The 24,814-nt window shown below is 52.4% G+C and overlaps 1 protein-coding gene across 4 annotated transcripts in view; it reads left to right on the top strand.

Annotated features, from left to right (window-relative positions):
- Positions 1-24,814, top strand: part of COL22A1 (collagen type XXII alpha 1 chain) — a 258,118-nt gene that overhangs the window by 83,989 nt on the left and 149,315 nt on the right. For all 4 annotated transcript variants that reach the window (XM_058699180.1, XM_058699178.1, XM_058699179.1 and 1 more), the window contains exons 13-16: positions 15,888-15,941; positions 16,947-16,991; positions 18,203-18,256; positions 20,172-20,216. In XM_058699180.1, the coding sequence (XP_058555163.1) occupies positions 15,888-15,941; positions 16,947-16,991; positions 18,203-18,256; positions 20,172-20,216 (198 nt within the window). The remainder of the gene's footprint in view (positions 1-15,887; positions 15,942-16,946; positions 16,992-18,202; positions 18,257-20,171; positions 20,217-24,814) is intronic.

Here is a 24,814-nt window from a genome sequence, read left to right as displayed (position 1 = left end):
TGGGGAGCAGGACACGGAGCCACAGAAGTGCTTTGAAGAGCAGCACTAAGGAGGACGTTGAATAGAGCGTGTTCAGGCCTTGTGTGCAGTTTGGGAAGGTCTGTGCCCGGTCAGACACGCTGGGCAAGTTTGAGTCGCAGGTGCCAGATGGGTGTGAGGCGAAAGGACCAGAGGAGTCCTCAGGAGGCTTGCAGAAGTTTCAAGGGGAGATGGTGAGGAGCAGCGGGAGAGGCAGGCAGGGCGGTGGGGGGGGACGGGAGGGAGGCGTGTGCATGTTCTCCCCAGATACGGGTGTTGCACCTTCTCTCACTTCCTCATGACAAACGAAGCCCGACAGATCCTGGACGTTGCGGTTCCTTCTGAAGAAAGCTTTTGTAAGTGGTTTGTCTATACAGAGAAATAAAAATCAGGGTGGCACTAAAATGCCATTCATTGAGTCGCACCAGCCATTAAAAATGTACCTGCATGCCCCCCACCTTGCCCCGTCCAGGAGACAGCCACAGGACTTCTAGGCGTGTATTTGTGCTAATGATTCACCAGAGTGCAGGACTCAGAATGCACCGCTGATGGACCCTGGATGGTTTTGTCCTCACACCCTCGCGTAGGGCTGGCTGTACGAGCAGGTGCCGCTCTGTCCCCTTACTGGGGAAACAGCTTTCATGTGGCCAGCCCGTTCTCTCCCTGCAGGTACCCTTTTACCAAGTACTTTCACCCCAGAGGTTTCCTCCACAGAGATAAATCACGGACGCACAGAAGTTCACACTCCGCGTTTTACTCTGTGTAAGTCGTGAGACTGGACACGAGCATGTGCCGTGTAGTAGGCAGAGGGTGAACTAAGTTACCGCACAGCTAAAGAATGCAGTGGTACTCAGGGATGCCAGACCACATTTAGACCAACGATTAATGACCTAGAAAATGAAAATAGTATTTTGTTAATTTTGAAAGCACATGGGAAAACATCTATACAGTGTGACCCTAGCCCTGGGTGTGTGTGTGCATGTGTGTGCACACACAATCACTCCTACAGGAGAGCAGTCTGAGAGCCAGCGTGGTGCACAGCACAGCATGACTTTGCCACCAGTTTTTCAGTCTGGGTGTCCTGACACTGAAGACGGGACTGGCGGCCACCATCCATCCTTCCGGTGTGGTTTAAAAGCCCAGCACCTGGAGGCAAGATGCTCAAAGTCAGTAACCACTTTTGTCCATTGTTGCCAGCTTCCCAGGCTCCTGTGGGCCCAGAGCACAGGGATTAGCAAGATAGCCGGATGTTCCTATCAGGACTGGGGTTGCCGGAGCCCTTGAAGTCCGGGTGCTGGGCCTGGGTGGTGCTTGGTGGGCGATACCAACATGCGTCTCCTGGACCAGCACGTCCTCTGGCTGGAGAGGTGTCCCCAGGCAGGAGGTGATGGGCCTCTTTTCTCTTTTGAGCAGTAGGTACTGCTGGGCCTTGTCTGTTCTGGTTTAGCTCAGAAGGAGCAGCGTTATTCTCCTGATGCCTGGAGCCACCTCCCTGGTGCCCCAGACCCCTGCCTGCAGCACCACATCAGGACTCGAAGCTGCCAGCTCACAGTCCCAGCCGGGGAGACCTTCTCACATACTTGGTGCTGGCAGGACAGGGGCAGCTGGACAGACTCTAGCAGTTCTGGCTCTGTCCTTAGTTGACATTCTCTTGCAGTTGGACATTTTTAGCAAAGTCTGAGTCTGGAATCTGCCACATATTAGCTGTGTGATTTGGGGTGAGTCACCTCCCTCTCTGGGCCTCTGCTTCATCATCTGTAAAAGCGAGGGGGTGGGACGAGATGATGCATAAAGGCTCTTGCAGGCGGCAGCTCTGAGACTTGGGAATCAGCCCAACCCGGCCCGATTCCCCAGGGCTGTCTTCTGCAGCTTAGAGTCTCTGCTTCCCCCTCGAGGATGAGCCAGGGCCAGGGTGGGTCACGGGGACTGATAGAGTCCACAGAGCAGAGAAGGTCACCGGTGACTAATGCATTTGGACAGGGCCCAACAAACTTCTGCACTTGAATATTGTCCCCATAGCAGGTGCCTCGAGTGAGGGGATTGGATGGACTGGAGCCCAGTGGGTCCAGGGATTGTATTTCTCTGATTGTGGCTGTGTGTCTTGTGTTTCTGGCATGTAATTCACTGTGAGGATGTGTGTTGGCCTCTGTGAGGGCCAGCGTGCCCCATACCTTAGGTCTCGTGATGAAGACAGTGCATTAGGGAGGGCACTACTTACGCCCGTTTCACAGATGGGGAGAATAAAGCTTAGAGGTCAAGTGACCTGCCCAGGGTCACAAGTTAATGGGATGGTGGGAAACATAATCACTGGTTATTACTAAAGGGAAGGGCAGGCAGCTGGAGGGCTGATTAAAGCCCCCCTTCCCCAGCAGCTGAGAAAACTGGCTCTCAGAGAAGGTAGGTGACTGGCCCAAGGTCACACGGCTCTTGGCCTCCTGACTCTCCTTGGCTCCCACATCAGATGCCCTAGACCATTGCATGGTGCCATATTCCTGGACTGCTTCTGCCCCTTGTCTTGGAAGCTGATCTCCTCTCTGGTTCCCATATTCACCAGAGAGTTCTTGGGGTCAGTCTCCCCCAGTGTTTTAATATATGTGAAATAAGACTAAGGTTGGGGGGGGCAGCCTTTTAGGGGATGCCCCCAAACTGCTGCCCACAGCCCAGGCGTTGTGGCCGTAAAGGGAGAGGAAAGGAGGATGAACCTCCGAAGCATCTGGGGCACAGCTGGCATCAGGCATGGGCTTTGCCACATGAGCGGATGGATGAATGGATTTGGGGCTCCGTCACCCAGGACTGAGGACCAGCTTCACCCAGTAGGGAGATCACAGACTGCATGGAGGAGACCCAGCTTCAGAATCTGGCTCCACCTCGTGCTGACCCCATGTCCGTCCTTGGTCTACTCTGAGCCTCAGTCTCCTCATCTGTGAAAGGGGGAAGGGGGTGGTAGTGGTTCCCACCACCGAAGGAGGCAGTGTACACGAAGGGGTTGATGCAGTGCCTGTCGAGCTGGTGATGCTCTGTTCCTGTTACTCCCATAATCTTCAGTTAATTTCCAGCTCATTTGGTGGTGGTGATGAGGGCATATAGCCGCTGCTCTGCGCTGGGCTGGACCGATTCGGGTGCAGTCAGAGAGAGCAGGGAGGGGTGATGACCTCAGTGCCCTCTGCCCTGGGTTCTTCCCTGCAGAGAAGATTGACCAGCACTGTGAGACGCTGACATGAGGGTTCCTTTGGGTGGGCACTGGGTCGGTCTGGGTGCCATGGAGGTGAAGTCTGCGGCATTAGCCAGACCGTGAGCCCCACCAGTGGAAAGATTTAGAAACAACAGAAACAAGACCAAAATGTGAGTTTCCGGTGAGCTTCTTCGTGGTGCATCCTGGGGGTCTTTCTGCTGTGGGGACCAATGCTGCCTCTGGAGGAACCCAGAGCCACTGGGTTGTGTCCCGTTCCTGGGCCCACAGCGCCCTCTGGTGTCTGCACGCCAGAGCGTCTGCTCCAATTTCCCTCTGCAGGGCTCCTGCCTAATGTGACACTGGGCACATCTCTGCCGTTCTGGGGCTGTCGTCTTTTCTTTAGAAACCTGGCACCTGGGGGGGAAGGAGGGAAGAGGAAGTCTTGGTTTTGTGCTCAGACCTGGGTTCAGGTGATGGAAGGAAAGCAGGTTTGGGGAGCTGGGCAGACATGGCTTGGATCCCAGCTCTGCAGAGGCTGGGTGATCTTCGGCTGGTGTGTCCCTGAGCCTCAGTGTCCCCTCTGTAAAGTGGGTGCAGTGGTGCCTTCCCTGTGTGGCGGTTGTGGGGATCATGGGAGGTTGCTCATGCCTGTAAAAGCACCTGGCTTAGTCCTCGGCTCAGGTAAGCACACGTAAAAATCCATTCCTTGCCTTTCTTGTCCTTCTGCTGGAAATTGCCAAAACCCGGAGAAGAGTAATGTGTGTTTCTTCAGTGGAAAGCATTCAAGTACCTTGTATGAGAGAGGGTGGTGGGTTCACAGAGCCCTAAAACCTGGGTTGGGGCCCCCACCAGGGGCTCGTTCACCGGTTCCGTGGAGGAAACACGTGCTTGAGCACAGCCATGTGGTCCAGCGTGTGATTCTTGCGGGTCCCTAGATAAGCCGGGTTGTGGCCTCCACCCGCCATGCTGTTGACACACGCTCAGGACCCTGTCTGAGCCTCAGGGGACGGAGGAGCAGAGGACGGTCCCATCAGCAGAGCACCCCAAGGGTTTCCTAGGATAGTAGGTGTTGTACTGGGGAGGGGGCGGTGGCGAGAAGATGCAACCCCCCAAAAATGTCTAGGAAATTATCATGAGCACAATTCATATGAAAGGAAAGACAGAAACAGAAACAAAAATACCGCAAGCTGACTCTGTCTTTTGCAAGTACTCGTGACAACTACAATGGCAACGAGAAATGGGAAACAAGCTAATGGAGTATCACGTTGCGGCAGCCAGATGGGCATAAGTGAGAATTAGGAACACCTTACGATAGGGAGCTATGCATGCAACATAATGCAAATGAAATAGAGGCCAGGAAGCCCTACGTGCTCACACATAAAAAGACGTGTGTGCGGTGCAAACAACAAGCACGTTGGGGCAGTGGGATTTGGGGGGTTCCATATGTCTTGTTAATTACTCTTCCTGGTGCTACAACATCTGTAAACATTTAACCAAAGACTAAGTCTTAACATAATGAAAATCCTTTTAAATATAGTACATTCACAATGTTTGTGTGTGAAATCCCCAAGTGGCGTGATTTTGGAGTGTGGACCCCTGGACGGCATGACGGCTGTGGGTCCAGATGGCAGGACACGGCAGTGGCTGAGGACTGGGCTTTGGGAACCTGGAGCTGCCCCTCTCCTGCCACATAACCTTGGGGAGGTCTCCACTGCTCTTAGTGCCTCAGTTTCCTCTCCTGTGCATAAGAGAGACGAGAAAGAACCACGCTCTCCTAACGTTGACATGAGGGTTCATTAAATAAGGGGATCCAGGAAAGAACTTCACAGGCTCCTGCTAAATAACGACTTCAGCAAGCATTAGCAAGAGTCAAGTGCAAGCCATCCACCCTCCAATTCCCTGAGCAGGAGGATCCGTTCAGACACATTATCTAAGTTAGACCCAACCATACAAACTCAGTACTTCTGCTTCGAAGCCTGGAGGCAGGTGTTCTCTCCCTGGGCCCACGGCTGTGAGGATGACAGCCTTGACGCTCCTCCAGCCATTTTTGCTGCAGTGAAATGAGCCAGTTGGAGCAGGGCGAGGTGACCCTCAGAGGTCGGCCCCGAAATGGATCCTTGTAAGTGATGCTGCTGAGCGACCATGCGGGCAGCATCTCCGGCTGCTCAGACACACCACACGCTGCATTTCCTGCCAGCATTGTCTTTATGAACAGCAGCCGGCACTAATACTCCAATTAGAGTGGGGTTGGGGTGTGGAAGGGGCCCCAGGCAGGGTCAGTCAAGACCAGGGTATGGAGGTGGGGCAGGGCTGGGTGCCTGGAGTGGCACACCGTAGGGACAGCATAGGGAGAGAGCTCCACAGCCCCTCATCAGTGCTGCTCACACCTTGCAGGTAACAAGGGCATTTGAGACCCGTAGGGGACGAAATTGGGGCAGAGTGTCCCATAGAGCCATGCTTGGGTCAGCAACTCAGTACTCAGCATTTGGTAGAAGGGAAGAAACTCAAAAACAACAACGACCAGAAAGTCCTTTCTTAAGCATTTCTGCAGAAATCCATATGGCGATAAATAAAAGTTCAGATGGATTTTGTGCTCAGATTTCACGGTGTGGTGCACCGGAAAAAATATACGAGCAAACAGAAGAAACTCGGCCGAGTTTTACTGGGCTGGCTGGCTCAGGTCACGCAAACATCAGTTCCTTGTCTTTTGTGGCTTTTTCCCAATCTTCCCGGGATCACAAACCCGACAGGACAAACTCGGTAAAGGAGGAAACTGAGTCAAACCAGTAGCCGAGGTGTCGCCTTCTCAAAATTTTGACTGAACATCCTGAAGGGAATGCCAGAGCCATGAGCAATGAGCCGGAGTGTCCTGGAGTCCTCGTGTCCTAGGAGAGCGTTTGTGCAGTGGGTCATCACGAAGCTGAAGAAATAAGATGCTGAGTGGAAAACTCAGGAGAGTCCAAGGCCATCAGGATGCAACTAAGAAGGGTTGTTTGGAACCAGGTTCACAGTGGTTGGCAGAGGCAACCTGGTCCCTGGGTCTGGAAGACTAGGTTCTGCACGTGTTCCCCCAAGGACAAAGAGGTATCCTCCACGTTGCTGTGGACCCTGAAGTCTCCAGCGTCTCAGGAAAGGCAGCCAGCTGGAGAGAAATTGGGGACCCACCTGCCAAGAAGTCACTCCCAGCAGTGGGGCAGGGCACCTGGAAGTCCTCAGTTCCAACTGTCCTTCTCTGAGACATGCCATCTTGTCCGAAACATGCAAGTGGCCATGAATTTACGTTTGATTATAAAATGCTGTTGTGACACTGTTCCCTACCGAGCTGTGCTCAGCATCAAGCGTTAGCTGGCAGATAAAGTCCACGTGTTTGGAGTGCACTTCACACCTGCTGCTGTGACGGGGCCCCAAGACACCCTTCTCCCCCTGCATCTGTGTCTTGCCGATTCTGCGCTCATGTTCCCAGGGCTTCCTCTTGGTGTTTCTCCTCCCCGAGACTGCTTCCTCCTTGTGCATCCACCAGTGTGCTGTGCCTCTTGGAATACCAGAGATGCTTCTGACCCAGTAACCTTCGAGCCCTCATTCTTGGGGCCGGGAGGCCCCCCAGGGCACCATCTCATTCATTCCTCTCTCCGCAATTCATGGCAAAGCCATTGAGTCTTGGAAAACACACACATGGATGTTTTCACTGTAAGGTGCTGTAGGAAGAGGGCAGGGTAGTTTATCATATGCTCTGGCTTGCTCAGAATCCTAACAGCTACCCATTTAGGGGCACACAGGGCACCCTCGGACTGGGGAGGGACAGTGAAATGAGGGACACGAGCCTTAAGGTATGATTAATGCAACCGTTTGCACCTGAGAGCCCAGAGGATGATGAGGAATGTCCAAAAAAAAAAAAAGTCACTGGCCACTGCGCAGCCGATGGGGCAGAGCTCGTAAGAGCTAGGAATGATCCCATTTAAGCCTGGTCTGAGCTCACTGAGGGCCTTTCCTGTGAAGCCTTCACGGCAGCGCCTGGGGATCTTCTTGTGGGGAACAGTCAGACCAGCTGTCGCAATGGCACCAACATGGCAGACACACTGTGTGCTGTCTCCAGGGTAAAGGACAGGTCCTCCCCTGAGCTACTTCTTCTCTTTGGTGTCTTTCGAGGCCAGCCTGTCTGAAATTGTGAGGTGACGTCTCATGGAATCTTTGTAGAATGGCTTGCAGAATTGGTGGGGGGTGAAGGGAGGGCCTTTCCACATAGGGATTTTCTTCCTTCTTGCCTCCTTTCCAGACCAGGGACCAGGAAAGGTTTCTAGAAACCACACAATGCTACTTCTACATGTGTGGGGTTTCTGGTGTAAGTGAAACGTGGCACAGCAAGGAGCAGTGGGCACATTTTTATTTCATGGATTCTTTCTGAGAGGATGTGGAGGCATTAGCAATAGGAGCCATGCACAGTCCAACGGCCAACGTATGGGGATTTTATCTGGAATGGCATAGTGACTTCGTCTCAAAGAAAGTGCCGTGTTGTGGAAAGAATCCTAACCGCTTTTATTGAGCTCTTGGTGTGTGCCAGGCTGTTGAGTTTGAGTATCAGCCTCGTGCAGCCTCTTAGGGAGTCTGGGGCATGCCCAAAGTCACAGAGTGACCCGCTATTATCCATGGCACTGACCAGTGCCAGTTTTCCACCCTTCTCCGAAAGCAGTGCTGGTATCTGGGAATCCTTGACCCTCAACAACCGTGTCCCTTGTGGGAATTGGCTTATTTCATGTAATGACTGCATTGTGGAGCTTCTGAGCCATAAAATGTAAATTATACGTGCGTGTTTGTATGTGTGAAGCTTCTAAGATATATTTATGCCATTGCCTCTAGCTCTGGGTTCCTTTCTCTTTGCTCACGGCTGGCTTAATCAGCAGCCCCATCTCCTATTGTTAGCCTGTGCATTAATGTGCATTATTCATGGTTATCGAGTTGGATAACTGTGGTTGAAGGCCTTCTATTTTTATAATAATTAAAGGGTTTAGGGGAAAATAAGTTTAGCTGCTTCTCTGCCCTCACGTAGCCTTGTGGGTTGGGGGCAAAAGACTGAGAGAAAAATGGTGCCACAGCCCCTGTCCGTGGTGCTGAAGGACACGCTGGGGAAGTTTGAGTTCACGGGATCTCACAGCCCCAGGCAGAGCTGGAATAGGAAAGTCTGCACCTTTCCCCAGGTCTGTCTGACACTCAGGCACTTGCCAAGTCTAATGGGCCAGTCACAGGACCAAGGGCTTAGTATGGGAGGTGGGGAGCACTTGTGAGGAGGACAAATGCTGGGCTGCAGGACCGTTGGGTGGGGCAGGAGACAGGGAAGGCTAAAGACGTTGACCCTGGACACAGCCTGGCGGCTTCAGACCCTGCTTGGCCACTTGGCAGCTGTGTGACATTGTGCAGTTCCTCAACCCCTTAGCCCTTACTTTCTTCTTCTATAAATTGGTGACTGATGCTACCTGTCTTAGAGAGTTGCTCGTAAGGACAAAATGACCCAATGAAAATAAAGACTTATATTTGTCAAAAAAAGTGCTCATAAATATTAAGTATAATTACCATTACACCAGCATAGTGTTACATTTTTTATACACCAGATGATGTCTTCAGCATCCCGGCCGTTGGTGAGGTCTTATCCCCAGGGGTGGCTGGCAGTTGTGAAATGTCCGGGCTCCCGCTGTCTCCTGAGGATGGCCTCACTGTAAGTCTGTCGGCCTCCCAAAGCCTGGAGAGTGTTATTGGAAATTTGTGTTCCAGATGGGGTGTGTTGTGGTACGGGGTGTCCTTTCCTTTCCTCCGTTCATATAGAATAATGCCTCTAAGAGCCTCTAAGAATCTAACAGCACCTGGTATCTGTGAGTACCGTGGTCTGCCAGGACTCGTGGACATGCTACTTAGCTTGGAGGTAAATACTGCTGCCCTCATTTTACAAGTGTATTCACCGTGTGACCAGGAACCATGTGAGTTTCTCTCTCCGTGTGGTCGAGCCAGGAGCTGTGCTCGTGTTTTCTGACCCCACAGCTGGCATTTATCAGTGCTGAGCAGTGTTTCTCAGACTTGCCAGCATCTGAATCACCAGGAGTGTTTATTAAACCAGGGTGCTGGGCCCCACACCCAGAGCGTCTGGTTCTGTGGACTGGGAGCCGGGCAGAGAATCTGTCTTTCTAGCAAGGCCCAGGCAATGCTGATGCTGCTGGCCCAGGAGCCGCTCGTTGAGGGCCACTGCCCAGGGGACTCCTCAGACCCCACCTACAGGACCTATGGTCTCTTACCAGGTGAACCAAGAGTAATACTAACATGCTTGTCTAGCAATGAAGTGATCTCTTTGTCAACATTTGGAAAAAAGTCTGATAGTCAGTTAACCAAAAGAACAGGGGAAGTATCTTCTCTGTCTTTTGTCTGTATTTTTCCCAGTGAGTAACCACATAATTCCTGGACGTCTGGTTTGACAGCGGGTGTCCTGCCCCTTGTTACCCTCCTGGGGGCTCCCAGTGAGACCACAGAGGCAGTGTGTGGGGGCGGGGGGTGGGCAGAGAGGTCCACCGAGACATGGCTTCAAGGTCCTGCCCCCTTCCCTGAGCCCTGATTATCTCCTGTAACGGGTTTCACGTACATCATCTATTGTCATCCTCTTAATCTGAGTGACTTCCTTTTTACAGGTGAAGAATGGGAGTTTGGATAGTTTACCCAAAATAATAATTTCTGATGCTTGTCTGAGTTTCCCTACATTTAAAGCCTTTCCCCTTTGTCTCCAGGCATCTAACCCACCACCTTGGGCCAGAGGTAACAGTCCATCTCGTGTTACCTTTTGCGCAGGTGAAGGAGATGCGACCTGGGAGGGGAAGTTGCTCATTCCACTCAGCTAATGGACGGCAGAGGCTCCTTGCCAGTTCATACCCTTCCCTTCTCCTCTGGTCTAGTCCTGTTGCTTTCCCTTCTATCTTGTTCTTTATTTCTCTCTCTCTTTTCCTTCCTTCCTTCCTTCCTTCCTTCCTTCCTTCCTTCCTTCCTTCCTTCCTTCCCTTCATTTCCCTCCTTTTGTTATACTTTACCATGGATCCTTAGCTACACATATCCCCTTTAAAGCATTCCCTGTACCTGACTTGACCAATTCCTGGAGCATCTCCGTTCTTCTCCTTTTTTGACCCTCCCCGCCGGTTTAAGAATGGGTTTCTCACTCTCAGGAGAATGCAAACAACTGTCATTTTAATTACGTCCACACCCCTTTTTCCATCTGAGAGCAGTGTGGGTCTCTATCCTACAAATGATGAAGTGGGGCTCAGAGACAGTGAGTGGGTTTCATGACGGGATTGGGCAGGCGACCCAGAGCTGTAACTTGCCCTTTGCAAAGACGCTGCTGTCAGCTGATGGGGAGTCCACCTGGGGGATTTTGGAAGGTGTGTTACAGGGCGTGGTGGTGTTCTGGGAGGCCAAGCTTAGGGGGCACAAAAACATACAATAGTTGAGTCAGATTGACAATTTTCATAAGAGCAGAAACCCATCTGATAAATGCCTGGATCTCATGAGGATTTACAAGTGGAAATTTCTCAGAATCTGTTTTGCAGTGCTGGCATGGTTATCCTTATCTTTTAATAAGATTGAAAAGAGATGCTATCCTCTTGGACAAAGAAAACACTCGCCTCTAAAGAGGCATCCAGACAGTTTCTTAGATGACAAAACAAGGGTGGCCCTCCCATCATGGAGAAGTGGCTGGTTTCATGATACCAATCGCCTAAAACCAATTTGCCAAGCTGCCCATTTCCTTGGGATGCACAAATCCTGTACCTAGATTTGTGATCCCTATTTATACACGAAGACTGAGTATCAGAGCATTTCACGAACTAGACCATGACCATCTGTACTAAGTGATGGAGGGTTTGAAACCACAGTTTGCTGGCTCTGGTTTTCTACACCTGCTGTCCTCTGCGCCCCTGGGGTTTTCTTACCCACAAGCCTAACTTTAAAGTAGGAGGGCCTCCCTACTGTCTCCCTTACAAGCCCACAAAGCTTAGGAAGGGATTGAAGCACACAGCACTGGTGGGGTCCTGTGCCAAGCAGGCAGTGTTGACAGGGAGATGCTGATGCCCTGACACCCCTACTCATGGAGCTCCTGTCTAGTGGGTGAGACAGATTCACCCAGAGCCATCTACTGGGCATCTGTTGGAAAGCACCACCAGGGCTAATGTGACAACTGGGCAGAGGGAAAGTTCCAGAACTCTGTGGAGTTCTCTCTGGCATTGTCTCTGGTCTCCTCCCTGGCTCCCTTTATTAGATGGTCCTGGGAGCTCCAATGCCCTACTACCCTCCTCCCCTTTATTCCTGAGGCAGGAGCCAACCCAGACACCCCTCCCCTGCCTTCAGCTGCAGAAGCCAGAAGACAGACTGGCCTTTCAAGGACCCACCATCTTAACTGGGTAACCAGCACCTGGGGTGAGCTCTGCAACGGCTCCCACAATAGGCCTGATTCTGGAGGGAAGCGCCATTGAGGGCAGGTCCTCAAAGGAAGTCCTTACTCTTCTCTGACATTCCTCCTTTTGGGAAATCTTGCATTTAGCCCTAGAGTTGTAGAAAAGCAGAGATAAGTGGGCAGGGGTCCCTGCCATCTGCAAATGCACATGCCATGCACTCAGATTGGTGCAGGATGGGACAGGGGATAAAACATGGGTCTTGGAGATGAGGCAGCTGGGGAGCTAAGCCTGCCTCCCTATGCCTGACCACCAGCCTCCTGGCTTCATGCAGAGCGCCGGCCTCCGGTCAGCCAGTTGAAGGCGCTCTGATGCTTTCCCAGGGAGTAAGGGTTGGCTGAGGCCGTGGGGGAGGAACTAGGTCCCTGGGGAAGGGGAGCGAGGCTGGGCGCCCAGGCACTGCTGCCTCAGCCCGCCCACCCCGGCCATGCCAGCCGCTAGGCAGGCTCGGGCAAGCGTGGGCCCTCTGTGCCCATGTGTTCCATGAAAAGTGAGGAGAAAGACACTTGTGAACATGCCCTGAACCAGTGCGTGCAAACGCTGCTCAGGGGCAGTCTGGAGCCCAAAGATGGGCTTCCGTGTACAGATGCTGTAACTTCGGACAAACGATAGAATCCCTGTGCTTCCATTTCATAAACAAATCAAGATTGTAGTCGCGTCTCTTTTGTAGAAGCGTCCCGGGAGGAGTCAGAGGCATTGCTGAAAGGGAAGTGCTCTGTGCTCAGCATGTGGTGAATCCTCAGCGGGGCCTGTCCGCCAGTAGCAGCCTCTTCAACGTCGCTTATTGTTATGTTATATTGGTATTAACATCGCTGTGATGTTCCTGGTGGTTCTGCCACTCTCAGTGCTAACGGAGGGGTGCTAACGGGTGTTCGGTCCGCGCTCAGGATCTCAGAAACCACTTCTGCCTATCCCGGGTGCCTCCTTCACGGCTGGACCATTGAGTTCCAAAATAGGGACTCATCCGTGAGGCAGGGCCTCATCCCCATTGTGCGGATGTGTAAATGGTGGCTGAGAAATCGCCTGTCATGGCAGCCTCTGCTCGTAAGGAAGCTGCGGGCAGTTCGACCCCAGAAAGTGTGCCCGCCGACTCAAACTTGTTCCGAGGGAGCAGCGGCCACAGAAAACCCTGGGTCCCTAATACTGAATGACCTTTCATCATGTGAAGCATCCGTAGACTGCTCACCTGCCCCCTGTATCCGACCAAGGACAGCCACGTGCACCTGAAGACCAATGAGGAAGTCTCCTCCCTCCCCAAACCACACCTAAGTATGATGCTGGCCAACTGGAGACCGTCTCGACTTTCCTCCTCCTACTCTGTGAACAATTCTCCTTTCTAGCCCTTCGGAAGCCTTGCCAGTGGCGGCCTGGATTCTTTAACGCAAGGGTGTGAAGGCCTTGGTTCTGCCCGTGATGAGGTGCAGCGAAGTGTACGTGCATCTCCCCGTGTGCCCTGAGCCACCCCAGCCCCCCACATGCCCTGTGGCCAGATCGAGTGGGCAAGGACACTGGAGAACCACCATCAGCAAGCATAGTCAAGGCTTCAAGGAAGCCTGCTGTAAAGGAACCTGTTTAACTGAGTTTAACTCTGTATTTCTGCATTTCACAAACCCATTTGGCCGAAGAACCCCCCTACCTTCCCACACCCCCCCTCACAATTTAATTACAAATCAAACTGGTGTCACCCAGAACAACTTTGGAAATGTTACAGGGAGCACTGTGGAGACATTCAACACTTACAAAAACTTTGCGGTGGCTGTGATTGTTCCCATTATACAGAAAGTGAAACTGAGACCACCAGGTACTAAGCTGTTTTCCCCAAGTGTCCCTCCTTCCTCTAAGCGAGGGTGGCGGGAGCTGGCATTCAGCCTACTACATCCTTGATGCTCCATCCCCCGGGCTGCCTTGCCTGGAGACATCCCTCCTCTGGAAGCTTCCACCCACGCTAACAAATCCCTTCAGTCTCCAGGACGGGACCCTCCTGGCCTGAGCGTAAGAACCAAGCACTTACTAGCAGATGAGTGTGTTGTGTGGGCACAGGTGCCCTGTCTCCACCATTAACTTGCTCTGTGAGGACAGGAGGACACATCTTGTGTGATGTGGCACACACATGGCACACAGTTGACGGCATCATTTCCCTGCTGCAAGTGTGCCTGGGGCGGTGTGGTTCCATGTAACCCTCGGCGATCGCAGGCAGGAGCTGCGATGACTGTGTACCGCCCGCAGCCCAGTGATGCTCCCACAGCTGAGTGTGCACTTTCTTCCCCAGCCCTCGCTCACCTTGCGGTGGTCCTGCTGCTGGCCTCCTCGTTCACCAGATGACAGGCCAGTGGCACATGGCCTTCCAGAGTGGCTGGTGTGAGGTCACACAGCTAGAAAGGTGCAGAGCTGGGACACAGACTCACGTCTGTCTGACTCCAGGGCCCCAGTTGTCTGTCTGTGTGTTTCTGTTTTCAGTGTCACACTGGCTCAGAAGGGACGTTGAGTCCGTGGAAGGCACTTCATAGAAATTTTAGAAATTTGGTATGTGTGTGCATGTTTGCAGACACACATTTGCACACACACAATGTATAGGTGAACCTGGGAATGCACAATGTCTGACGCGCCTTTGAGAAGCAGGGCCTGCCTCGCGGGGTCATTGGCAGACTGCGTAAGACCATAGAGGTAGAGGACACAGTGCAGCACGGTGTTTGCTAAATATTTCTAATAGGTTCATCAGTTCGCATGTTTGTTGAATGTCCAATAACCTCATTTCACAAATGGGAGAGTCTGGAAAGCGGCATTGACTTACTCAGTGTCCCACAGAAAATTGACGGAGGGAGGGAGCCGGGCTGGAGATCTTGGCAGAATCCTTTGACTTGAATCAGATGGTGTCCGAGCTGGATGGGAGCTCAGAGATCCCGGAACCGCTGTTTTTAAATGCCCCCCACCGTGCACTCCCCAGGATGGGTGTGGGAGTTGAGCAGCCTGGCCCATGTCCCCCCTTCTTCCCCACAGCTGCCCCATGAGTGTGCCTGTCATGGGCTTCTGCATGTGATCCATTAGAATGGAGTGTGACCCAGCAATTGCACTACTAGGTACTGATGCAGAGGTTACAAAAATGCTGATTTGAAGGGGCACATGCACACTAATGTCTAGAGCAGCACTATCAACAATATGCAAATTATGGAAAGAGCCCAAATGTTCATCAGCTGATGAATATATAAAGCAGATGTGGTATATATGCCACATACACACTCCACATACACACTCCATATACACACTCCACGTATACACTCCATATACACACTCCATATACACATTCCACATATACACTTCACATATACACTCCATGTACACACTCCATATACACACTCCATATATACAATGAAGTACTACTCATCAATCAGAAAGAATGAAATCTTGTCATTTACAACAACGTGGATGGAACTAGAGGGTATTATGCTAAGCAAAATAAGTCAGAGAAAGGCAAGTATCATGTGATTTCACTCATGTGGAGTTTAAGAAACCCAACAGATGAACATAGGTAAAGGGAAGAGAAATAAGATAAAAACAGAGAGGGAGACAAACCATAAGAGACTCTTAAATACAGAGAACAAACTGAGGGTTGCTGCAGAGAGGTGGGGGGGGGTTGGGCTAAAGGGGGGATGGGCGTTAAGGAGGGCATTTGTTGGGATGAACACTGGGTGTTAAGAGATGAATTACTGGGTTCTACTTCTGAAACCATTATCATACTATATGTTAACTAACTAGAATTTAAATTAAAAAAAAAGAATGTGTTGTGGCTCAGCTTAAGAAATCCTTCTAGATACCTGTTCTAGCCCGTTGGTGCTCAGCCAAGGGAGATTTTGCCCCTCGGGGACCTTTGGCAGTATCTGGAGACGTTTTGATTTTCAGCACTGGGGAGTGCTGCTGGTGCGTAGGGGTGATGCTGGGCATCCTGCAATGCCCGGGGCAGCCCCCTGACAAAGGAGCATCCAGCTGGATGTCGATCGGGTCCAGGTTGAGGACACTGTGCTTTGGGTGGGTGACTCTGAGCCTGGAGCGAGGAGGGGCCACACTATGATCGGGGAGGGGCGTGGGGCTGTCAGGTGCGTACGGACCCCTGGGGGTCTTGTTAAAGCATGGACCCCATCTGATGCGGTAGGTCTCCGGTGAAGCCCGAGAATCTGCATTTCCTGTGCTCTTTATCCTGCACTGACCACTGCTCTCTTTCTCTGTCCCAGGGTTCCCTGGGCCTGCCCGGTCCCCCTGGGAGAGACGGCAGCAAAGGCATGCGGGTACGTCTGTTCCCACCCCTCCCCACAGTCAGCCGCCTGCTCAGAGCCCGTGTCCTTGAGGGCGGTGGCCTCTGCCAGGGCCAAGCCTGAGCTGGGGCTCATTCATACCGGGATCTTCCCGGGTCCCTGTGGGTCAGCCTAATCACTTTGATGACACCAGGCACTGCCTGTGTGTCCTTGGAAGCCATTTCTTAGCTGACAAGCTACTCTGCACGGAGGTCTTGTCTTTGTGCCCAGACCTGCAACCAGGTCCAGGTCCAAAGTGGGGGATTCGCTCATGTTCCCAGTTCGAGGAGCAGCTGAGAATACACCCCATCCCCTGAACATGCCCCAACCCCCCAGCCTCCCTCTTGTCAGCTCCCAGACTCCCCCTCCTCATCCCCTGCCTCTGAGTTGGCACAACCCCCAGAAACCCAGATGAAAAGTGATCTCTACTCGGGAGGGCCAGTCTGCTCCGGGGAAAAGGGATCGTCCTCACCAGGAACCCAAAGAGAGACGGGTTCTGTGTTCCACCTCCTCGTGCTCCATTTGTGATTTCCAGCATGTGTGAGCAGGTCTCGGAGTGGGAGCCTTGACTGTGAGCCCCTCCTCTGTCCGTGGCCTTTAGCACTCTGGGGCAGGAGGTCTGGGGTGGAGACCGGGAGAGAAAGAGGGGTCCCATGCTCTGCAGGACCCCTCCGGCTCCCCTCCTGGTGGCTAGTCTCCTCCATGCAGAAGGGGATTCCTTGTCACTATGCTTTCTCCACCGTTGTGTCTGCATGTAGTTCCCTTGACCTCCAGCAGCAGGAGCAAGGGGGTTGGGATGTGCCGCGTGGGGTAAAGACCAACTTCCTTGTTCATGGCGAGTCTCCCAGGGCAGCCTGGGTCTCCTTGCATGGACGGCCACCTTGTGTCTGTGATGGGGTTTGAATTCCAGACAAGGATGCCCCTGAGGCTTTGGGCTTCCCTGGCCTGCCTGGGCCTGTGTCCCAGTGGGTTGTGACTGGTCCTGTTTTGTGTATGCAGGGGGAGCCGGGAGAGCCGGGGCTTCCTGGAGAGGTGGGAATGCGGGTAAGTGTCACTCTCGGCTCTGTTCCTATGATGTTTTCCAGTGGATAGTTTTTTTTTTGAGACAGAGAGAGAGAGAGAGAGGGTGCAAGGGAGCAAGGGGCAGAGAGGGAGGGATGCAGAGGGAGAGAGAATCCCACAAGGGGCAGAGAAAGAGAGGGTGAGAGAGAGAGAGAAGCGGGGTTCATGCTCACCTGATGCGGGGCTCGAAATCAAGAACCATCAGATCATGACCTGAGCCAAAGTCACATGCTTAACTTCCTGAGCCACCCAGGTGCCCCTCCAGTCGATAAATCTTGATGCAAAACCAATTGTTTTCGGTGCAGAATAGATCCACAAAGACTTCCTGTATAACAACACGCATGCCTGTGTGTGTATATCCTCACATCTATGATTTTTCCTAAATTCTTACAAAAAGTGAAGCATATCACTGTCTCCCATTTATCTTTTTTCATTTAACAACAGATTAGATATCTCTTTCCACACCTGTTCTCTCAGTCAGTGCACCTCATTCCATGACGTGGGTGCATCATAATTTACATAACCTTTTCCCTATGATGACCCTACGTGTTGTTTCTAATTTCACTGGTCTTTCACCAAAATCAATATGGTAATAAATGCATGTGTGTGTGTGTGTGTGTGTGTGTGCATGCTTCTCCTTACATACTGTATTTTATTTCAATAGGATAGATCACAAAAGTTGGCAAGCCTTTGCCTAAAGAAATGCACATTTTAATAGATTTTTTAATAGATATTTCCAAATTCGTTGCCTAAAATCCATAGCAGTTCGAGGTCCAGGCCACAGAGGAGCCTCAGGGCTCTGCGGACTTCTGTTTCGGCTTTGTCAGGACTCGCCCGGGCTCTGCAGGGCCCACGGCAGAGTGTGAATGACGAGCGACAGGAATCAGGCAGGTCGCTCCGAAGCTGGGCACAGATCCGGGCCAGACGGTAGGGAGGCCGTGGGACGCAGGGCAAGTGGAAATGGAAATGGTTCATTATAGCTCGGAGGCCACACTCCAGCTGTTCCTTGGAGTTGAGCAGACAAGGGAGTGAGTCCTGGCAGAATCCTGCTCCACCAGGCAAGGGGGGCGGCACGAACTCTAAGTAGAAGGGGGCAGTGTGTGGTAGGTGAGGAGCAGGGGTCTCTGGGTCTTGCCTCTGTTCCTGCCTCTCCTTCCCCTTCCCACGCCTTTCTTGGGAACCCTCTTCTGCAGGGATTCCAAGGACCACCTGGACCCCCCGGGCCTCCTGGACACGTTGGAGCTCCTGTAAGTAAAGGCTTGTCTCTGGAAGGGTTTCTGTTTTCTTCTCCAGGGATTGGGACCCAGACCCCTGGCGAATCCCCCTCCAGAGTCTGCACACAGAGGACCAGCTGCCTTGGCACGTGTCAATGGCAGTGAGGTGCTGGTGTCTCTTATTACCAGAAATGCTGAAACATTATGGCCCTTAGGAACCTCCTGGAGGTCGTTTAAATGCACGCTTCTAGGACACCATTCCCAGACAGTGACACAGCAGCTTTGGGGGGAGCCCGGGAATCTGCATTTTTACCCAGCAGCCCAGGTGTTTCTGACACCCGAGCTAAAGAAGCTTTTTTTCCCCAGCTGGTCCAGTCCACCACTCCAGAAGGGGTGTGGAGTCTGTCAATTCCCTGCCCCTAGAACAATGCTAGACCCACAATGAATGTTCAGTAGCCACGTGCCCCTTGAAGCAAGCGATGAGCAGATAGTCGTGATGGATGAGGAGCAAAGTGGCTTCGTGGATGTCTCACCATATTTTTGGTTCTCAGTAAGAGATTTGAGACTCTCTCCAAATAAAAGAAGCAACGTTAAAGGCCATTTTCAAGCATAGCAGCCTGCATTGCCTTGGGAGACTTTTAACACCTCTGATCTCTGTGTGACGGGCCAAGGCATTGGGATGGAATTAAAATGGCACAGATGTCCAGCTGCCCCCAGAGGCCTGGGCAGGCCGTGGAGCCTCTGCCCTCTGGGATAGCGGCCTGTGGTTCTGGCCCTGTGCCTCTTCTCCAGGGACAAAGGTGTAGGTGTTATTCCTAGAATAGGTAATAGGGCCTGGGCAACCTTTAGCATCTTCTCCGCAGAATGTCCAAGGACCCTTTCTCCAGGAAATGAGAGGAGAGAGTGGGGACCAGAGGGGGTTCCCATAGTAATGCATCCACACCTCTCCAGCGGGGCTGTGCACTGAGCTGTGGTCCTGGCCCTCGAGCCTTCCCAGGAGAAGGTTTCATCAGCTGGTGCTGGTGGCCCTGGCATCTCCCTCCGGACCCGGCACATGGGAGAAGAGCAGACGCTCCGTATCATTCTCAGCTCCTGCTTTTTTAGTGTGGGCAGTAGCCTGCCGGCAGAACTTCTACAAGATTCTGGCGCTAACCAAGTGATTGATGCAGTCACTCTCTGACTCATGTATTCATTCAGCAGGTGCTTATGAATATCAAGTGGCAGGCATGTTCTAGACTGTGTGGGGGTGCAGTATTGAAGGAAAGAAGGCACCGCCCTCTGGGGGCTCACATTCTCCTTGGGGGAGTCAGAGGAGGTGTCACATGGGGCTTAGTGCTGGGAGAAGAGGAAAGCCTGGTACAGGGGATAGAGGGTACTGTGAGCAGAGCAAGGGGTAGTGGTTGCATTTAGATCCTGTGGTCAGAGAAGCCCACGCCTTGGCTGATGCTTCCCTCAACTCTGCTTACAGAGTGGAGGGCATTCTTAGCATAGGATCTGCTGTTGCTTCTCAGGAAGGTGGAGTGGACGCGACAGGGCGGGGGCCCTCTCCCCAGAGAAGGTGGAGGAATGTGGCTTTAAGGCACCCAGGTTTCATGACCTGGATTTCATGTTCACGATGGGATCATAGGTTCTGGGTGGCAGGGGAGACTGACTTCAGAGCCACGTTCCTGCCATTGGCCAGGCCAGCTCAGGGGCCAGGTATATTCAAGCCTAGTCTGGAGGACCTGGAGAACCCCAGCCAGAAAACCGGCCCCAAGAGCTCACCTCGCATCCTGGTGGGGACCTAGGTGCCCAGGCCTGATGGGGGGAGCACAGGATGCTGTACAGAGAGGGTCCTGGGAGATGGGATCTTCACTGCCTTCCCAGGCAGGGTATCTGTGGGCCCCCGGACCTTCAGAACAGAGCAGCTGGGCTGAGCCGTGTTTCTGATCTACCCCTCTTCCCACAGGGTCTCCAAGGAGAACGAGGTGAAAAGGGAGCCCGAGGAGAAAAGGTATTTACGTTTGCCTCAACCCATCACCACAGCTTTCCATAGAAAGAGGAGGAGGGTGCCTGGGACTGCCCACGCTGTGCTTGCTTGTGAGTGCACGCGTGTGTGTGTGCACATGGGTGCCTGTGCGTGTGTGTGTGCACATGTGGCAGGTGAAGGCTGGTGCAGATGGGGCATTAATTTCCCACCCTAAATGTCAGTTCTGGGCCAGGAGGGCGTGGGCTCGGTACCTGCAGGGACTATAGTCCAGCACACAGACAGAATTTGGCTTCCAGGCCAGGAGGGTTTGAGAGAGCCCGGCCTGGGACTCAGAAAGTTCTGGTTGCTGCTGTGGGCTCACATCTCACTTGGCAAAGTTACATAACCTCTGTGCTTCTCCATTACCCTGATTCTCAAACCAGAGGAAGGGTGCGCAGTGACCACCGTGGTGTCGGGGACCCCCATTTAGTCTCTCTCACCAGGGGTTGGGAACTGACCCAAGCTGAGGCTCCACCCCCACCGTGGCCGGCACCCTGGAGTGGGGCTGAGGGCCGCCGTGCCTTCATTCTGTGCACCAGGTTACCACAAGGGGACCCTTGGGCCAGAACTTTCCACTTGTGCTCTTGTTCAGCTGGGTGGAAACAGGACTGCAAACCCACCCTCCGCGCCCGCCCCACCCCCCCGGCCTCAACCTGCCCATAAGGCATTGGGAGCCTCTGCCCAGGCCCGTCCCTCAGATCGAGAGCTGGAACTCGGCCCTCCCATGCTGAGTCAGGTTCCAGATGCTTTTTCAGAGTCTGCCGCGTTCTGTCCTCAGCAGTACACGTTCCTCTAGTTTTATAAGACATTTTGAAATTATTTTAATTCTGTATCAGTATATTTGGAAAATTGTAAAACAAACAAACAAACAAACAAACAAACAAACAAACAAACAACATAGCCCCTAGTCCTGCTATCCAGGTACAACTATGGGGAACGCTTTGGCCCATTTTCGGTAGGACATGTTCCTATAGATCTGATTTCTTTTTGCAGACGCACATAATATATTCGATTTTGCAACCCGTCCTGTCTGTTGTCCCTAGGTGCAGTATTTTTGCTCAGGCTGCTGTAGGGTTTTTATGACTCATTTTAAATGGCTGCATACCATTTCATTGCATGAATAGACCATGATTTATGTGCCTGTCCCCCTAGTATTGATCATTTAAGGTTGTTTCCAGTTTTTCGTGGTTAAAAATAATGCTTGGGTGAATATTTTTAAACCGATAGCTATATTTAGTCATTTAGTTTTCAAATTTAGGGTTATTTCTTTAGGCTGCTGTCCTGGAAATGAGATTACCAGTCAAAGAAAATGAACCTGTTTGTGGCTCTGGAAACACATGGCCACGTAGCTTTCCAAAAGGTTCTTTAGAGTAAAGGGAGACAGGAGCTAGCAAGGTACCCCACCTGAGGCTCCAAAGCATGATTTCTGTGTGCATATTAAATTTTAGGCATTATAACTTAAAAAGTGACGTGTGACGTCTCTTACCCCGTGCTTATCGGGCTTTGTGTCTCTTGGTTCTTTTGAGAGTTTTATTTTTTTTATTTTTATTTTATTTATTTATTTTTTCAACGTTTTTTATTTATTTTTGGGACAGAGAGAGACAGAGCATGAACGGGGGAGGGGCAGAGAGAGAGGGAGACACAGAATCGGAAACAGGCTCCAGGCTCCGAGCCATCAGCCCAGAGCCTGACGCGGGGCTCGAACTCACGGACCGCGAGATCGTGACCTGGCTGAAGTCGGACGTTTAACCGACTGCGCCACCCAGGCGCCCCTCTTTTGAGAGTTTTAACACGGTCCCACATATTTGTCTACCAGAAGAGCTCCTTTCTGTGGCTCTCTGCTCCCTTGTTTACCGCGTGGGGACTTGAAAGTGGCATTTGGAGTAACTGGAGATTCAGGCATACGGTGGCGTGGCTTGAGGGGCAGCTCAGAGTCTGCTTTGAAGCCTCTGCCTGAGAGCAGGCAGGATTTGGGAAACGAAGCCTGTAATAGGGCTGGGCCGTAGAACAGCGAGAGGGAAGCCCAGGCTTCCAAAGTGCACAGTGAGCTCAGCGTTGATTCTGGATGAAAGCCCAGACCTTCCACCCTGGCTGTCATCTGAGGGAACTGTCAGGGACCCAGGCCTGTACCCTGGCATGGCGTTCAAAACAGGCCTCCGCTTGCAGTCTCCCTCAAGCTCCTACTGGGGCCTTTCTACTTCAGCGCCCCTAGGGCCCCTATAGTCATTTGTACCAAATCCACGTGTCTTTCCCACACGCACGTGTAGACACCCCGCAAACTGGGCACAGTGCTCATGCTGCCTTCATCTCTGGGTCCTTGCCCCTGGGGGCACACTCGACCCAAAGCACACGACCAGTCCTCATCCGCTGACACGTTGGTGTGGCACTGGGCACCCGAGAGGAGCTGACGCCGAAACCAGAATTGATCTCCGGTTACAGAAGACCTTCACTAACAGGTGGATGATCTTGGACTCTTTTGGAGGATGCATAGGATGGGTTTGGAAGGTGCATTCTAGCACTCGGGCTTAGATGATGTCACAGGAGTGGATGGTGAACAAGACGCTGCGTGGACCATGTCACCTTAGTTGGGAAATGCCATGGACAGAAGGCACGGGGCGCCCAGAGCAGGAACACAGCGCCATCCGAAAGATGCTCCTCCAAGCTTCCTGGTTGTAGCAGTTCCAGCTGAACCAGTGAGTTTGGGTTTCCCGGGGTTCCAGTGAAGACTGCAGGACAGAAGTCACAAGCCTCGTGAGAGCCAGCTCTGTCACTCGTGGGCTGGGACAGCCACTTGATGTACCAGAGCCTCAGTTTGCTCATCTGCAGAGTGGAGATACTGATGTCTTCCCTGAAGCTGGCTGGAAGGTTGGATACGTGTTCAGCGCATAACTGACACTTCCACAAATATTTCCTTTCCCCACCTGTGCTTTAGAGGAAATTCAGTCTGTACACACGCAGGAGTTTGTTCTTTCCAAAAGTCTGCTTTGAAGTAACAGCTTCTTCTCGTACAGCATGGGGCTGCTTTTCCAGCAAGCTTTGGGAGTCTAGGTTAAGGCTTTTTTGTCCAGCCAAGAAATGGTGCATTTCTATCAAAATCCTGAATTATCAGATCTGGAAAGGACCAGAGAGAAGCCTGGAGATCTCTCCTTATTTACAAATGGGGAACTGAGCCCAGAGGCCATGATTTCCTGATGCCACGTGGCCCATTATAAAGAGAGAGAGTGCTTAGGAGCTCCTCAATTCCAATGTGGGCTTTCCCCTCCACGGCACACCAGGCGTGAAGTGGTACCAGGAACGTAGGACAACTGATGTTCCCCTGAACTCTCTCTGCAGATTGGCCATAGCCCAGCCCCCTGCAGGTTTCTAACAGGGCAGCTCAGGAAGTAGAGGGCCACCTCCAGATGACGTCCAGGAGAGGCATCAGCCAGTGTCCCTGTTGGCCTCGGTCTCTCCGGGCTGCACCAGGTGGCTCACCGTGGCATAGAGGAAGTCCTGCACCATTTTGGAGCCCGCCTGCCTGTGTTTGAACCCCAGCTCTGAGCCCTGCAGACCGTGTTACCTTTGGAGAGTTATTTAACGTCTGAGCCTCAGAGTCCCTCATTGCTGAGGGTGACTGTGTTACATGAGGGCCACCAGGAGGATCAACGGAGTTAAGATTTATAAAATGGGTAGAAGAGTGCTAGGAAATATGTGCCATGTGTAAAGGGCAGGGACACAGAAAGAGAGAGACAGAGACTGAGACAGAGAGAGACAGGAAAAGATAGAGAGAGGGGGGAGCCCGAGCCTGGGCTATGCAAGCTCAGCTTCGGGTATGTTTCCAGCTTCCTTGCTAACTTTCTGGGCAGCTCTGAGGAGAGCTGGCCCCTTCTCTGCACCTTAATCTTCCCAGATGTCAAGAAGCCTGGACTGCATCATCCCATAGACTCCTTCCCAGTTCTTGTATCCGATGGGTACTTAAAACAGTTTATTTTCTCACGAACCTCTCTGATTTCTTACCTCAGCAAGAAGGAACTTTCCATCTCCCTTTGAGACAGGCCCATCAGTTGCCTGGCCTTGCGCAGCTTGGAGCCAGGCCGCGGAGAGCCACTGCCCGTCCATTACCAAGGCCACCTTCAGACAGCAGCACAGTGGGCGCTCTGTGTAAGGCGAGGGACTGCCCTTTCTTGAAGCCTCTTCCAGAAGGCGTGGAGGCTCTGAAGGTGTGAGGGCATCCTGGCAACTGAGGGGCAGTAGAGCCTGAGTGGACTGTCCAGGGACTACTGAGCTTGGGACAGCTGGCAGATTGCAAGGGGACTCTGGTCACTAAGGAGCCAGAAGGTGGCTACAGTGTTCTGTCTGGAAAACCGGGCTGCCAGGACAGCTTTGGGTGGATGTGACACTCGCACTCCTGAGGCTCAGGGGGAACTGGCCTGGTTTGGGGATACGGGAGCCAGGGCATGGCACCCAAGGAAACTGGTAAGGGCACCAGCTTTGGAATCAGAAAAAAAAATGATTCTCAGACTTGCTCTGCCCATACTGGCTCTGGGAACTCACACAGGCTTTTAACCCCATGTCCCGATCTAGCAGTACCTGCCTCGGATAGT

This window comes from Neofelis nebulosa, chromosome 14 (assembly GCF_028018385.1).
Source record: "Neofelis nebulosa isolate mNeoNeb1 chromosome 14, mNeoNeb1.pri, whole genome shotgun sequence".
Taxonomy (NCBI): Eukaryota; Metazoa; Chordata; class Mammalia; order Carnivora; family Felidae; genus Neofelis; species Neofelis nebulosa.
Note: the sequence above shows the minus strand (reverse complement) of the source record. Positions and strands in the feature narration are given on the sequence as shown.